Source organism: Magallana gigas, chromosome 2 (assembly GCF_963853765.1).
Source record: "Magallana gigas chromosome 2, xbMagGiga1.1, whole genome shotgun sequence".
Taxonomy (NCBI): domain Eukaryota; kingdom Metazoa; phylum Mollusca; class Bivalvia; order Ostreida; family Ostreidae; genus Magallana; species Magallana gigas.
The window spans coordinates 8,911,964-8,927,726 of record NC_088854.1 but is presented as its reverse complement, the minus strand read 5'-3'; the positions used below and the strand labels follow the sequence as shown (position 1 = coordinate 8,927,726).

Sequence of the window (15,763 nt, the reverse complement as noted above, 5' to 3'; positions counted from 1 at the left end):
CTCCAATCAAGATTGAAAAGATTAATTTTGTTTACATCTCGTCCCTATAAACCCTAATTGGGTAACGCAAGAGAAAATCATTATATTTTTAGGATATAGAAAAGTATTATACCTAATCTAGCATTAATAACCTTTCACAAAATGGCTCTCATTAAAGGGCTATAGATAAAAAATTTTAGAGCCCTTTGATCCCCTAATTTAAGGGGCCAGTCCCTTTTTCTTGGAATCAAATGAAAGAACATTTAATTCTGAAAACATTTTGTCAACAAGTGTTTAAAAATTCGTTACCGTTCTGGAGATATATGAGAAAGAAGGTTTAAGGGGCGATCCTTTATCTCCTTATAGGGGCCGTTTGGCAAAATTTTGAAGATTGTATATGGTTAAGAACATCTTTTTTAACAACTATTCTTCTGTATTGCATTTCAAAATAGTTTTCCTTTCTGAGATATGGGTGATCAAAATTTTGGACTTTTGGTCCCTAAAATTACGTAATACATGACAAAACCGTTACATTGCTTGGATACATAAATGTGAGATAAACATATTTGCTTCTATAACATTTCACAAAATATCTCTCAGTAAAGGGCTACAGATTAAACACTTTTTTTCTTTATGCGTTTGAGAAATAATATGAAATTTGCTGAACAGCCTCACAATGTCAAACTACAGATCAAGTTTACACTTTTGTAGCGTCTGGTTGACATATTTTTGAGAGAATTAATTTTTTATATTCCAATTTTTTAATGTTCGGGTTCGTTATCGGGCTCGGTGTGTATCAAATAAACAAGGAAAGTATGTTGTCAGTAATATCGTGCATTTCTTGGACCATTCCTTTTACTGTTTCTAACAAACAAATAAGTTCTGTAAACTAGTGTCAAGCATTGTGTTGTAAATTTAAAATTTAATCGACAGGGTTGTATGTATTATTACAATCGGGTTCGTTATCGGGTTGGTCTGTTGAGACGGTAAGAAATGATATTCTGCATAACAGTGCATTGTTTTCACAAATTTCTACAAACCGGTAGGGGACGTGTATTGCTTATGCAATACTCTCAGAATGTTTGTTTTACTCCAGAATGAAGCTTAATTAAATGCATATATGTAAATAATCAAAACGTCTGTATATGGGATACGGTATTAGGTGACCTTAAGGTCTGATTGCCTCTTGTAAGATTTTGCCATTACGATGTATGTCTATCCCGAATGGTCAAATTAGGTAATGTACCATATTGAACCTGGAATTTCTAAATTCTTCATCAAAACTTTGCAGTTTACAGGCTTAGCAAAACAAAAGTGTTCCTTTAATCATTTTCCTTTTTTTTTTTCACAAAGTGTATTTTATATCCATATCAAAAAATTTGAATTCCTCTTGAATTTTTGCTGCAACATCAGCCTTTGCAATATTCAGAAAAATTGCATTTAAATCGCCATCATTGATGTCGTTAGCTGATGTTTTTCATTTCATTGCTGAACGTCTTGAGAAAAAAATATATCTGACCAATTGCATAATAATGGTTTGGATTGAATTTTCCCCCTAACCGTTATTCTTTGCCACTATCATATTCTGGAAAAATATAAATACTGATAATTAAACTACAGTAACTGATAATACACAGGAAGATAGAGCAGGTGATTTTACCCGGTCCAAAGAGGGCCGAAAACTTAAAGTCGGGTGTATATATGCAGGTATCCAGGGGTACCAAAAATGGTAATAGAATCAGAGGTCCAGTACAGGGATAGTAAAAATAAAAGACATTAAAACAGCATCGTTAATGTAACTATATATATATATATATATATATATATATATATATATATATATATATATATATATATATATATATATGTGTGTGTGTGTGTGTGTGTGTGTGTGTGTGTGTGCGTTCGTAAACACTGGCAACTGAGAGCCGACGTCAAGTTACACAGCAACAACTGAGAACACAAAATTCAAGTGAGGACAAAAATCTGGTCCTCACTTGAATTTCACCTTAGAAATGCTTAAAATCATGCCATAAACCATATATGTGAAAATTGGTGCATGGACCAGTTGGAAGTATTTTTCCGTTTTGTGTATGTTGTGTGTATATAATTATCAGCTCGTCAGCATGGCGGTATACACACCACGAAGGGTAACACGCATGCGCGGGTTAAAACGGAAGTTTACATTCTATCTGGATCATATAAGCGCTTGAAAACATACAGATATCAAGGACGATCAATGTCGCGTAAAAAGATAAAGGTAAGTATTATTTGTTTTGGTTTTTAAAAAATATTTTATCGCATAGTGTGTGTTATAAATATGTTAAGGAATTTAATCAACAAACGGAAATTTACATCCATACTTGTTTTATCGATTAAATTGAATCATACCTTCAGTTACAAATACAGTGCAAGAAGCCGTGTATGATCGATACAAACTGGTATAATGGTAAATTATTTCCAACAGTATAAGTCAGTATTTACTTAAAATCGTTAATAGTATACATGTACATAAACCATCACATACAATTTCATACAACTAACTAAAGACGTCACAACAAAAATTGCTCATTATCCTCTATAGGCATCCATATTAACAGCCATTGTCTTTGCAGGATGATCATTGTATTCATTTATTACATACAGACGATGTGCAATTTTCAGAGCAATATTAATTAATGTGTTATCAAACGAAAAGCTAGATATGCACAATAAATATGCCATACAAATATTAATTCCATGGCGTTAAAGAAAATATCCAATGGCATGTAAACATGAAATCAGCAAGTACTGGGGACATGTAGAGGAAAATAAAAGCAATAATTTCATTTTAAGAAGTTGCTAACCTAGCTATCATGACAGGAAAACGTGTTATAACCATTATAGTTTGTACATTGTTGATTTTGAAGTAGTTTGTACTATGTAAACACAATATACATGTATCAATATCAATTTCCCCCAACACCCCTCCCTTAAGTAAATTTTAGATCCGCGCCTGTTTGCATATCATTACATCATACAACTTATATATGAATTAATATGATATCCCAGAAATTTGTCCTTTTTTAAATGAAAATAGATCAACGAATCAATTTAAGCTATAAATGCACAATCAATATAACATACCAATTGCATTGCGTAAAAGATTATTAAATGAAAAGATACCAACGAATTTAATACACACATATAAATATAAAGACTCAACAAAAAAAGAAAACACATTGTAACCGCTGGCAATTGGAAAAAAATGAAGGCATTACAATTAGCGTCAATTATCAAAATTTAATTATGTAATGACTATAAGTATCCATCATTTTATTTTTTGTGAAATATATCGTTGTGTATGATTTTAATTTTTGTGATTGATTATTTGCGGTGTATCTTCTCGTCTGAGGCTGTAACTAGGGTTTTAATGCGTACAGTTTTTTTTAAACACAATTTAAATAAATCATGACTTACCTTTAATGTTACAGTTTAATTTATATTACGTTTAATAATATTGCTGTTTTCATTTTTATCTGTCTAAACATTTGCATAAATAAAATAACATGTGCTTTAATAAATTATATTATGCCAGGCGCGGATTCCACTAAAAAAATAAGGCTGTGAATTCTAAAAGAGGAAAAAACATAGCAGGGCTGCGTTCAGGGTCGTAGCGGCTACGTGGGGCTACGTACATGTACATGTAACAGCTACGCTGTTGAACAGAAAGCTAGCCAAGCCGCTACGTGGATATACCTAGCATCAAACTCGAAATTGCTACCTCAGTTACCACTTTGTACCAAACTTGATATTTATCCTATTTAGTTATATTTAGTTCATAGGATAAGTTATTATGAATTTTAACTTGTACTGTACGTTATATTTCCGCTTGAAATTAACAAAATATGTCGGTTTAATAAGTGGTTGGCTGAATTTAAAGACCTAGCGGCTAGGCTGGTAGCTTATAGTACTGTTCAATATACCTAGATATCCATATATATCCATATATATCCATATGTTCCTTCGCCCTAAAACGCGTTCGCCCTTTGACGCCGTTCGCTCTAATTTCCGTTCGCCCTGAAATGTGTTCGCTCAAGGTCCGTTTGCAATATTAAAACATAATTTTAAAGCGATTTTTTGTAAATAAAGTTTCAAATTATATAAGATAAAAAACCGCATTCAGTGGATTCAACACATATATTATAGTGTCCAGATTGCCTACATGTAGCTGCATGGCCAACTTAGAAGATTAATTATTAATTATAAATAAGATTCTTTTGATAAAATTAGGGCTATAAAAACTTTTATTCAGAATCAAAAAAGCCGCTGCTCGTATCCTCACTGGATTAAATTGTTTTCAAAACAAAGCGAACATATAGAAAAAAGCTTTCCATAATTTTCAGTTTAAATTATTAACCATTAATTAACATTATCCACTCAAAGGTTTCAACCTTATCATTTATGAATATTACATTATAAAATTAAAAGGTTTACTATAGTTATAAATACCAGATATTTCCTTTTTATTTATTATAAATTCCATATTTTATTTTTTTGGCAAATAACTTGACATCTAAAGGCATTTATAAAGTTTCTGTTTGCCCCATTATAGTTTTCTATGTAAAACTACGAATACGACATATTCTGAAACAGTCTATTTGTGACCTTGACTGGAACTCTTCAGCATTGGAGATGTGAATGAGTGTGGAAATGAATTGAAAAATAAACAAGTTCATATTTTGTGGGATATAAATCTTTTAACGGTAGGAACGTAACATTTTATGTTGATAGGGAGTTAAAGGGATGTTCAAAGTAAAAAGCTGAAGCGAGCAGATGATTTAATTCAGCGTATTTCTAACATAACAACCGGCCGAAGTTGGGGCAAATTTTCCCGAATCATTTTGTGTGGCACTGGTCTGAGATTCGGAAGAGACGTCCGTCAACAATTTTTCAGTCTCGACGAATCTCGCTGAGATTAGAAGTCCACTCGTTGACGTTGAGAGGATGTACCCAATCCTTAGTCGTTTTTAAACCCCTCTCTCTCCCCCTCCCCCTCTCTCTCTCTCTCTCTCTCTCTCTCTCTCTCTCTCTCTCTCTCTCTCTCTCTCTCTCTCTCTCTCCTGCTTTTGACGAAGCTCCCACTGGACACATTGAACTGTTGAAACATTGAATGTTGTGATGCTCTAACTGTCAGGATTTGTTATACACAATTTTTGGTGTAAATTAAAAAATAATGTTTGAAAAAACTTAATTTTTAGCTAAAGAAGAAACCCATTTTCACAATAATGAGGCTTATTGTTATTTCTTGCACAAACCCTATTTATAAAAATTGACTTCCTAAACAATGTCAAGTGCTAAACACAATGTACTTAGTTACATTTTTAGAGCAGAAATAATTTAATGATTTTTCAAATTGTACATTACACACGTGTAATTCGGACAATGCGTAACATTTCCATAAAAAATTGCTTTGTATCATTAGAACAACAACATATTCAAACTAAGACCAATTCTGACTGATTATTTATTAGTCCCCTACTGGTTTTCACCGGAGGGGACTATAGCTTTCCTCTGCGTCAGTCCGTCTGTCTGTCCCACTTCAGTTTTCCATAATTTTTTGCTTTATGTGTTTGAGAAATAATATGAAATTTGCTGAACAGCTTCAAAATGTCAAACTACAGATCAAGTTTACACTTTTTTAGCGTCTGGTTGACATATTTTCGAGAAAATTAATTTTTTATATTCCAATTTTTTAATGTTTGGGTTCGATATTCTGCATAACAGTGCATTGTTTTCACAATTTCCACAAACCGGTAGGGGACATGTATTGCTTATGCAATACTCTCAGAATGCTTGTTTCCTGTGTATTAATTCGCTTCTTGTGTTTAATGATTAGCAGCCTTCACGACCGCTGGTAGACTGCAAGCCCCGGAGGCTTCTACACCTCTAGAAATTAAGCCCCGCCCTCACCTGAGATTTACCACCCGGTAAAAATGTGTGGCCTTTAAGGACAGTCAAATGGTATAAACATTATTATGTTCCCCCACCCATAACTAATATTTAGACTCATCTATAAAAGTTATCTAACAGTTCCTTGTTATTCGACAGAATGATAAGGGTTTTTTTCGGTTTACTTTTATGATCATCAGTTTAAAGTTTGTGATTATATATACACAGAGAAAACTGTTTTATAAACTACCAGGATTTACTATAATCTCTCAATCTTTGCAGTGTGGAAAACAGTAAACAAACAAAAAAATGGATGTGCTTTAGCATATTGAAAACCATGTCAAGAAAAGATCGAAGAGTTAATCCCATTGAAGAGTCAAGGAAATGGAGTGAAAAGAATATTGATCCACCAGGATTTAATATAAGTTTATTTGAGAACAAAGGTAAGGAAAATTTTTTGAATTGCCCTAAATTAAACTTCTGAATTTTGTTTGGAGACCAATCTAGTTGGTATTATTCCTCTATTGTGAGTTAAATATTTCATGAATCCTATAATTACTTTTGCGTGCTTCATGGTTATCAACAGGTATTACTCCATATCAATAAATTCTGCTATATGGCCCGCTGATAGCTGCACAAATATACCGGTATATACATTAAATTTAAAACCAAGAAACTTCATTTTCCAAGGAAGTACATGTAATATTGAATAAAAAATTCAGTTGACTAGTGACTACTGTGGATTCATCATTGTGGAAGAACATTTTCGGTATTAAAATTTTCACAAAATATGTTCCTAATAAATTAGTTTAATTAGTCCAAAACCATGTGGAACTTTTTGTGTGCAATAAATATACAATTTTTGCATGGGTGGAACTGTAGCTCTACGGCCTGTCAACCTGAATTTCACGTGGAGCTACTGTTCTGCAAAAATACAAAAAATTTCTTTTGTACAAATTCTTTGACATGATATCAGTGCAATTCATCTAATAGTATATACATGTACATATGACAATAACATATAAATTGAAATCAACAATTTCTTTATAATTTCCATGTAGCTTCCTGTACGCTTATATTATGTATTATAGGCAGAGGAGTCAGAACAAATGTCCGCAGAAATGCAGGCGACTTTTTGTTAGTGTATACAGGAAAGGTTATAACAAAGAAGGAAGGTGAGAACTTGGAAGAAGGGTTCTCATCTGGCTACAGATTTTTTTTTACAGAGATTTGTGGTAAGTGTCTAGATTCTCATGAAATACTTTTTTGTTTTCTTACGTACCTAAATATATGGATATTGGTTTAATGCCAGGCCATGGCTTAATCAAGTATAGCTAAACATATTTGGCTGGTTTTATGGTGGTAGTCAAGGGTTCCAGCAGTTGGAAAATTCAACATTCAAAGGTTTTAGAAAAGTGTATTAACACCTTGTACTAATTATTTTATGGACTACATAATGTTGTCACAGAGATAGTTAATTGTCATTTCTCTTATGGTAATTAATTTAAAACATATTTTTTCATCACTGAATCTCGCAAAGACAAATGAATCTATTTACAACTCTCTTTACATCATCCCAGAGGGAAGTCAAATTACATACTTTTTTCCTGTGCACTGTTTGAATCCTAAATAAAAATCCCCTCTCTGTTATACTACTCTGGCTCCAAATTGATGACTATCTCAGATCATTAGCTTCAATTAATCTATATATTGATAAACTAGTTCCATTTCTACATCACTCAAACCCTATAAAAATCTTAAAGGGCCTAAAGAAAAAATAGGTTTGTTTCCGCTTTCCCAACCGACCCTGAAAAATACTGCCATCTCAAAACCTTTTTTTTTTGCCATTTTTCAGTGAGGGTGTTAAATTTTCTTAGATGTTTTTTTCAGATCATCTATTTTTTTAAAATTTAGTCAGTGAAACGTTTGGACAAGTCTGTTTATTACATCAACGTTGAAAAAACGCTTGAAATTAAAAATGGCAGGACATTCTGCAAACAATAGCACCCATGCAAGGCTCCGATAATCAAAAGCTAACTCATAAAACTTGACCACTCTAGACGTTAATTTGCTTCATTCTTAATTACCCTAACACGTACAGCTTGAATTGTTTGAATAACGCATTCTAAAATCACTATAATAATTACAACTAATACACTAAAATTTACCCCTCATCACATACATGAACAAACATCACAACTACTAGTATACAACAGTCTGCATAATATTATAATAATGAGAGTGTTGTGTTGTGCAGTACTATGCTTATATATAATAATAAAGAAAGATTGCATGCACTTGCTTCTTGTTTGTGTGACAGAGAAAGAGAAAATATGAAAACAATGTCATCTATCAGAACTGCATGTTAGGCCTTACAGTACTTAAGTACTGTAAGGCCTAACATGCATTTCTGATAGATGTATATATTTTTAAATTTTTAACATGTCTTAAAAAAAATTAATCTATAATAGTTTACACAAGCCTATATTATTTTTATTTCTTTGATTTAAACAAAGGCTCTATCCAACTTTTTACTAAAGAAAATGAGTTCTTGTAGTATTATAAACATATATTTTGGTATGAATCTTTTATTAATGGAAGCAATTAATTTAACTCGATCATTTATAGTGTTGATGCATCAGAAGAAGATGGTAGATTGGGAAGGCTTGTGAACCATGGGAGCAAGAAAGAGATCAACTGCAAAATGAAATTAATAGGGGAAGTGCTATGTCTTTTTGGAACCAGGTATTTACAAAATAATTTTGCCTGTTTACCGTGTACTATAGGCTTACTGGTACTGATTTAATTATCATGATTAGGCCAACATTTTTTTTATTTTTAAGTTTATGAACCCAAAAGTTTCAAGTCCCATAGGAGGAGAAAAACGCAATACAGCATCACTTTAAAGTATGTCACAACAAATACCGAAAATAAATTTCTCTTTAGCTCATCCTGTAGGTGCAGGAAGTAATAGATAACTTGAGATACATGGTAAAAACTGCCAAATGTATATATCTTCCTCAAACTAATTTTTCTGGATTCGTGCAATAAAAGCAAGTATCACTTTGCGCCGCCGTTACTGTGAATAAGCTGAATAAAATGAACAATTTGATTGGATGCCCTGAAAAGTCATTATTAATAAGCAAGTTATGTTGAAGTTGGCTAAATCTGCCCAGGGGGAGATGAGAATAATGAATCCGACATTTGGCTAGCGAAGATGCTATGTCTACCATGTTATGGTATTTTGATATCATTTCAAACTGGTCCAATGTGGTAACAATTAAAATGTTAACAATATATCAACTCAATTTTTTTATCGGTAAATTATAGTACGTGTAGTAACATTGATGTCCATTCTAAAGGGGCATTATGATGCATGAAATTTGATTGTATTATTTGACAAACAGTAACCAATCATAATGAATGTCTTATACAGAAATATGTTCACTAATTTTGAATTGAATTAAATCGAAATTGATCTAGAATGAACTGAATATCAAAATTAATTTTGTCGTGAATTGTAATGCATTTGTATCATGATATTTCACCCCTATTGTCCTTATACATGTTATACCCTGTCAACAAGTGTATAATGAAATGTACTTGTTTAAATAAATTAAAGTAATTGGTAACATAACTTTAGTTGACTATCAAATTTTACTATTATTCACAACAGAGATATACATGAGGGAGAAGAGCTATTATATGACTATGGACTCAAGTCTTATCCATGGAATTCTAAGGTACAGTGAAAATTTGCTTTTAAAAGTTGGATTTTGATAACTTATAGGTAAATCCTCCATCACAAGGAAGCTGGTGGCCGGCATATGCTTTAAAAATAAATAGTCAGATTTTGTATTATTCATTGAATGCAAATCAATTTATTTAGGAGAAAACAAAACCTAGTAAGTCTAGCTTGAATTGTAATATTACAGTGGTCTTTATTACTGACAACATTCCTTTTTAGCTTACCGAGACGAAGTCAAGGGGAGCTTATGCTATACCCCCGGCGTCGGTGTCCGGACCTGGTTAAAGTTTTTGTTGCAGGTCCTGTATCTAAGCTATTACTTGTCCTATCTTCACCAAACTTGCATGGATGATGCATATTGACCTACTTATGGACCTGAAAGACTCGGATGCTGAATCTGGGTCCTAAATTACAGATGCTGAAGGAGGTTAAGGTTTTTGGAGCAGGTTAAAGTTTTTGTTGCAGGTGCCCTTTGATAGCAATATATAAGTTACTCCTGGTCTTAACTTCACCAAACTTGCATGGATGGTGTGTCTTATAATACTGATGCACCAGACAGGCTTGAGTGCTGAATCTGAGCTATAGGTTTCGGATGCTGGAGAAGTTAAGGTTTTAAGAGCTAGTTTAAGTTTTTGTTGCAGGTGCCCTCTGAAGATAATTTCTTAGTTACTACTGGTCCTTACTTCACCAAACTTGTATGGTTGGTGCGCCTGATGATACTGATGCACCTGACAGGCTTGAATGCTGAATCTGAGCCATAGGTTTCGGATGCTTGAGGAGGTTAAGGTTTTTGGAGCTGGTTAAAGTTTTTTGAGCAGGTGCCCTCTAATGTTATGTCTTAGCTACGCCTAGTCATAACTTCATCAAACTTGTGTGGATGGTGCGTCTTATTATACTGATGCACCTGAATGGCTTGAATGCTGAATCTGAGCCATAGGTTTCGGATGCTGGAGGAGGTTAGGTTTTAAAAGCTGGTTAAAGTTCTTGAAACAGGTGCCCTCTGATGATGATATCTTAGTTATTACTTGTCCTAACTTCACCAGACTTCCATGGATGGTGTGTTTTATGATACTGATGCACCTGACAGGCTTGAATGCTGAGTCTGAGCCATAGTTTCGGATGCTGGATAATATTACGTTTTTTTTAACAGGTCACATGTTACATAGATAATAGTACTATTTCAAACTTATATAGTTGATTAAACTGTTATATGAAAGAATCGCAGAGGAAGCTTCAGATGCAGAGCTTGATCTCCATTATCAAGGATGCTAAAAAATATATCTTAGTTATTACAGGTCCTAACTTCACCAAACTTGAATGAATGGCGTCTTATAATACAGATGCACATGATAGGCATGGATGCTGAATCTGAGCCTTAGGTTGCGGATGCTGGAGGAGGTTAAGGTTTTAATTGCTGGTGCCTTCTGATGATGATATCTTAGCTTCACCAAACTTGCATGGGTGATGCGTCTTATGATACTGATGCACCTGACAGGCTTGAATGCTGAATCTGAGCCATAGGTTACGGATGCTGGATGAGGTGTAGTTTTTTGGAACAGGTCACATGTGTAATAGATGATAGCTTGCATAGTTGATTTTACTATATTATAAATGAAACGCAGAGGTTGCTTCAGATGCAGAGCCTGATCTTCATTATCAACAATGTTAAAGAAATCTCCTACCTCAATTAAACCTGCTTGATAGAAAGATGAGGTTGTTATTAAATGATATAACATGATTCCTATGATTAAGTATTGTATGATATGAAACACTATTGTTTAATATGATACAATATAATATCATATGTTATATTGTAAAAAGTTATATGATACAATATAATATTGTATCAATTTTTTTGATATTTTATGACATGATATTGTATCATGATATTGTTCTGTATAGTATTGTATATTATGATACATTCTACTACAGTTATTGCCGAGATCAAAGAGATGCCGCGGACATTATTCTTCAATATACCACGAACGTCATCAGTAAATTATCAGATCAGAAATACCTATTTGTCTCGCACTGCATGATCATGGAAGTACAAATTCAAACCGTAAAAAGTTTTAAAACCATGTCAATTTCACGTGTTAGTTCCAGTCAAAACAATGTGTATTGCCTCAAATCTTTATTTTTAAGAGATCAATGCGGCTGTTCCTAGGACCTCCCTGGCACATTTTCACTGCGTGTTTTTACATAAAATATATAACGTGTAGTAGTAATAATCGTATTAAATTGCCCTTAAAATATTAGGAATGTGATTCAAAGATTTTTAATAAAAAAGTGAAGAGTATTAAAATCCTAAGAAAAAGTTTGTCGTCTGCATGTGATTCCTTTGATCGATACACATGTAAACATTACTAACAAAACCGTTGGGGTTACACAGAACAGCCGTCAAAATGACCTAGATCGTCTCTCTATAGGAGAAACGATCTGTAGAAATACTGGGCTGTTAGTAGAATAGAAATAAAGTTCTTGATTTCGTGAATGTTGCAGGATAACCTCCTCGGTCTCGAAATGTTGTTTGAAATATAAAAGCCTCGGCTAGCGCCTCGGCTTTTATATTTCAAAACAACATTTCTCGACCTCGGAGGTTATTCTGCAACATTCACGAAAACTCGTACTTTATTTCTTAATCCATGAATATCCAAGATCATAAAGTATGATTTTCATATAATATGATAAAGGTGGTCTCATAAGGGTGATGCCTCGTCTCGGTGAGCTTTGTAATCTGTGATTACCTATGTTTTTATATTCTAGGAACATCTGCATTTTTTGCAGAATTATTGGTTTTTTCGTATTGTTTTACTTTTAAATTTATTTACTAACCAGTGAGATGCCCCTAATTCAAACGAGAGGGGGATATACTGTTTTATCCATCTGGGTCTGTTTGTTCATCTGTCTGTATGTTGGTAACAAATTTCTGTCACATTCTTCTTAAATTGGCAACTATTATTTATACAGTTGCTTGAGATTTTAACACACTCATTGTATAGGCATATGACATATGGTGGGAGTCGTTTTTGTACAAATTAGATGTCACTTTCCTATGAAATGACAAATGTATTCTTAGACTTGAATTTAAAATAAATTTTCATTACAGTTTTCTCAGAAATTGCTCATCGCAGATGCGAGAGATTTTAACACATGTACTCTTTGTTTAGTGGTAGGCATTCCATTTAATGGGATTCATTTTTGAGCACATCTAATGTCCACTTTCTGTTACATTATGACTGTGTTTATTTTGTATATTCACATCAGGGTGGGGTATAACTAGTGAGTATTGACTCACAGATTTCTTGTTGTTTTAGACAAACCATCTGCCCCTAAGGGACCATTCAGTGTGTCCAATCTCACTGCTTCATCTGCTGACTTGAATGGAAGCCAACAACAAAAGATAACGGTTCTCCAGTCACAGGCTATGTTATTGAGTCCAGACCTAGCACCAGAGCAAGATGGAGCAAAGTGGCCAAGATGGATGACAACACCACCAAATACTCTCCCAAAGACCTCATTGACTATCTGTTCAGGGTGTCTGCTTTTAATGAGGAGGGACAAGTCTCACCACTAGAGACCAAAGAACCTGTGAGACTTAAGAGGAAGGTAGGTAAGAGCCTACATATGTTGAAATGTATGCTTAAGTGTGTAAGATAATGTATGATTACTGGTTAAATATCTTTGTTTCTCTTTAGATGTTCTATCTTCAAGTCAAAGTGTCTAAACTTGGTCCCGATTTTGTGACACTGGATTGGAAATCACTGTCTTCAGATGGAGGCTCCAAGGTGACAGGGTATGTGGTGAAGCAGAAGAGAGGCTCTGATGGTGACTGGGAGGAGGTGGCCACTCTAAAGGCCATTGAGACGTCTTACAAGGTCCCCAAACTTGATGAAGACCAAGAGTATTTCTTTTCTATAACTGCCCTGAACCAGAACGGACAAGGAGAAACCTGTGAACTGGACACGTCTGTTGTTCCAAAGAGACCTCCAGGTAAACTTGAGCTAAAACTCATTGTTTAAGCACTTCATACACTGTATTTACAAAGCTTGGTGTATGAATAAGGCTAACCAAATGTTTTTATTTACATGATCTTTGATTAGGTCTGCCATCAAAAGCACTGGGTTTATTTTGTCTGTAACAATGCCATTTCATGAAAACGTTTTCAATACACATCATGTATTTTGAGTATTTTGATTTTTTTCTGTTGTTGAGATTTCTTTTCAAATGCATATAAAAAGTGTATTTTATGTGCATTTTCAGAACAACCATCGTCACCAGTTGGTCCAGTCATACTCTCAGGCATTCAGAAAACCTCTTTGGTGTTAGCCTGGAAACCCAGCAAGAATGATGGCAGATCTCCTCTAACAGCTTACTATATTGAAATGAGGGACCCTAATAATGGATCCTGGTCTGCAGTCACCAAAGTGACCCCAGACATCACCAGCTACTGTTTCTTATGATTTTGTTTTAAGATTGTCTAGAAATGGTGTTTGGAACTGGAGATAAAGAAGATCCCCCAAGCAAAGAACTTAAAAAGCAAAGAGGTATTTGTCTGAATTAAAACTGAAAGTAAACCAAAAACTAAAGTATAAGCTTCTGCCATACAAAATATCCATGCAGAGAGTAATGCATGTTTATGTATTTTTGAAGCTGGATTTTATGTCAATATGTTATTTGATTAAGGCAGTTGAACTTGTAAGTTGTAATTTGTTGTGTTACTTCCAGGTTTTAAAAGAATAAGTGGAGAAAGAAAACCTAATGGACAGCAGCTGAGAAAGCAGCAGTTAAGAGGCAAATGGGCCAGTTTTTAAATCTAAGGACTCTGCCAAAAAAACATGACTCTGACCTGGCTCTTCAAAAAGAAGAGAGTTTGAAAAATCGAACCTGGAAACAAGTCAAAGACTTTGTTAGAAATACAAACTTGAAGCTACTTAAACCGTAGGATTCAAAAATGAAATGTATGAAGTGTTTAGTGTAAATTGACTTGTTTCTATAATGAAAAGAAATTTTATAATATTCAGAACTAGAGACAGATCAGAAATGTAGTATATGTGCATTGATTTACTTGTTAGTTTTCTAGAGAGAGAGACAGAGGAGCTTTTGCTTTTGCTTTAAAAGTAATTTTTAGTATCTATATAATGATTTTGAATATTCATTCTAATAGTGGTTGTCTTATGAAGAAATTTTTATGACAAGTAAAATAAAGCTGTAAGCTCCTGTTAGCCTTCATGATACACATAAACCTGATAAAAGCTTTTTTATAGTGACAGACTTGGTGTCTCATGTATATCATGTTGGACTGCCTAGTGACATGAATGCTAAAAAATTGATGAAAATAATGCCAGATCTTAGCTGTTATATACATGTATTTAATGATCTTTCCATATGAAATATTTACTACATATATGTACAATATCCTTAAGGATTTAACCATTTCATGCTCTGTTTTTCATGTACATGAAGTTAAAATGAAGGTGAATTTGGAATGATAAAGATCTACAGCAAGAGCGTAGTTGGCTAAGCTATTGTTAATTACGGTAAATGAATTCAGTCAATGTTATCTATTTTATATTAAAAATGAATTTGCTTAGTGTTCAATTAGCTCTTGTTGATATAAGAAATGTTATTAAAGATGTATTTTGCCATTTAGTGTGATTTTCGTTTTGATTTCTTTTTAGGTCATTCTTTTTAAAACTAGTAAAGAAATGCATTTATTTATAATAATTTTTAGGTATAATAAAGTTTTGGGGATATAGGAATCACCTTGTCTGTCCGTCTGTCTGTGCAATCATTTAGGTCCATATGTTTCTAATGGAGGAACATTACAATTCCCCACTTCACACAAAGGTTGCTTACAACCTGAGGGTGTGTTGTGATCTTGACCCAAGGTCATTTGTGCAAGTACAAGATCACTGGAAAGAAAATTGTATAATTTGTGTCTGGTCTTTATCTTTCTTATGGATAAACAAGGGAAGTCCCTACTCCATAAAAAGATTGCATATGACCTGAGGGTGTGTCATGATCTTGACCCAAGGTCGTTTGTGCAAGTTGAAGGTCACTCCAAAAATTGCATAATTCATGTCTAGGCCATATATTTTATAA

General features: G+C 33.7%; 1 protein-coding gene across 14 annotated transcripts; it reads left to right on the top strand.

The window, feature by feature from the left end:
- The first annotated feature begins 1,861 nt into the window (after window positions 1-1,861).
- Window positions 1,862-15,310, top strand: LOC136272700 (myomesin-3-like). 14 transcript variants are annotated; one of them, XR_010710711.1, is made up of 9 exons: window positions 2,085-2,239; window positions 6,193-6,353; window positions 7,002-7,145; window positions 8,539-8,655; window positions 9,587-9,653; window positions 12,976-13,267; window positions 13,357-13,651; window positions 13,922-14,205; window positions 14,387-15,310. XR_010710711.1 is itself a non-coding variant. In XM_066074876.1 (8 exons), the coding sequence occupies exons 6-8, from the start codon at window positions 13,139-13,141 to the stop codon at window positions 14,119-14,121; spliced, it is 624 nt and encodes a 207-aa protein (XP_065930948.1). In that variant the 5' UTR covers window positions 4,514-4,724; window positions 6,193-6,353; window positions 7,002-7,145; window positions 8,539-8,655; window positions 9,587-9,653; window positions 12,976-13,138; the 3' UTR covers window positions 14,122-14,210. The 14 variants fall into 14 exon arrangements, 4 of the variants coding, with proteins under 4 accessions (XP_065930950.1, XP_065930949.1, XP_065930951.1 ...); XR_010710714.1 differs by lacking the exon at window positions 2,085-2,239 and adding an exon at window positions 4,521-4,724 and having other exon boundaries at window positions 7,002-7,085; XR_010710710.1 differs by lacking the exon at window positions 2,085-2,239 and adding an exon at window positions 4,521-4,724.
- The last annotated feature ends 453 nt before the right edge of the window (window positions 15,311-15,763 follow it).

Bases quoted from the DNA above. Each gene is read 5' to 3' on its own strand.
- LOC136272700 (XM_066074876.1), top strand. From the start codon at position 13,139: ATGGATGACAACACCACCAAATACTCTCCCAAAGACCTCATTGACTAT. The intron at 13,268-13,356 runs GTAGGTAAGAGC...GTTTCTCTTTAG, and splicing joins CTGTGAGACTTAAGAGGAAG to ATGTTCTATCTTCAAGTCAA. The intron at 13,652-13,921 runs GTAAACTTGAGC...GTGCATTTTCAG, and splicing joins TGTTCCAAAGAGACCTCCAG to AACAACCATCGTCACCAGTT.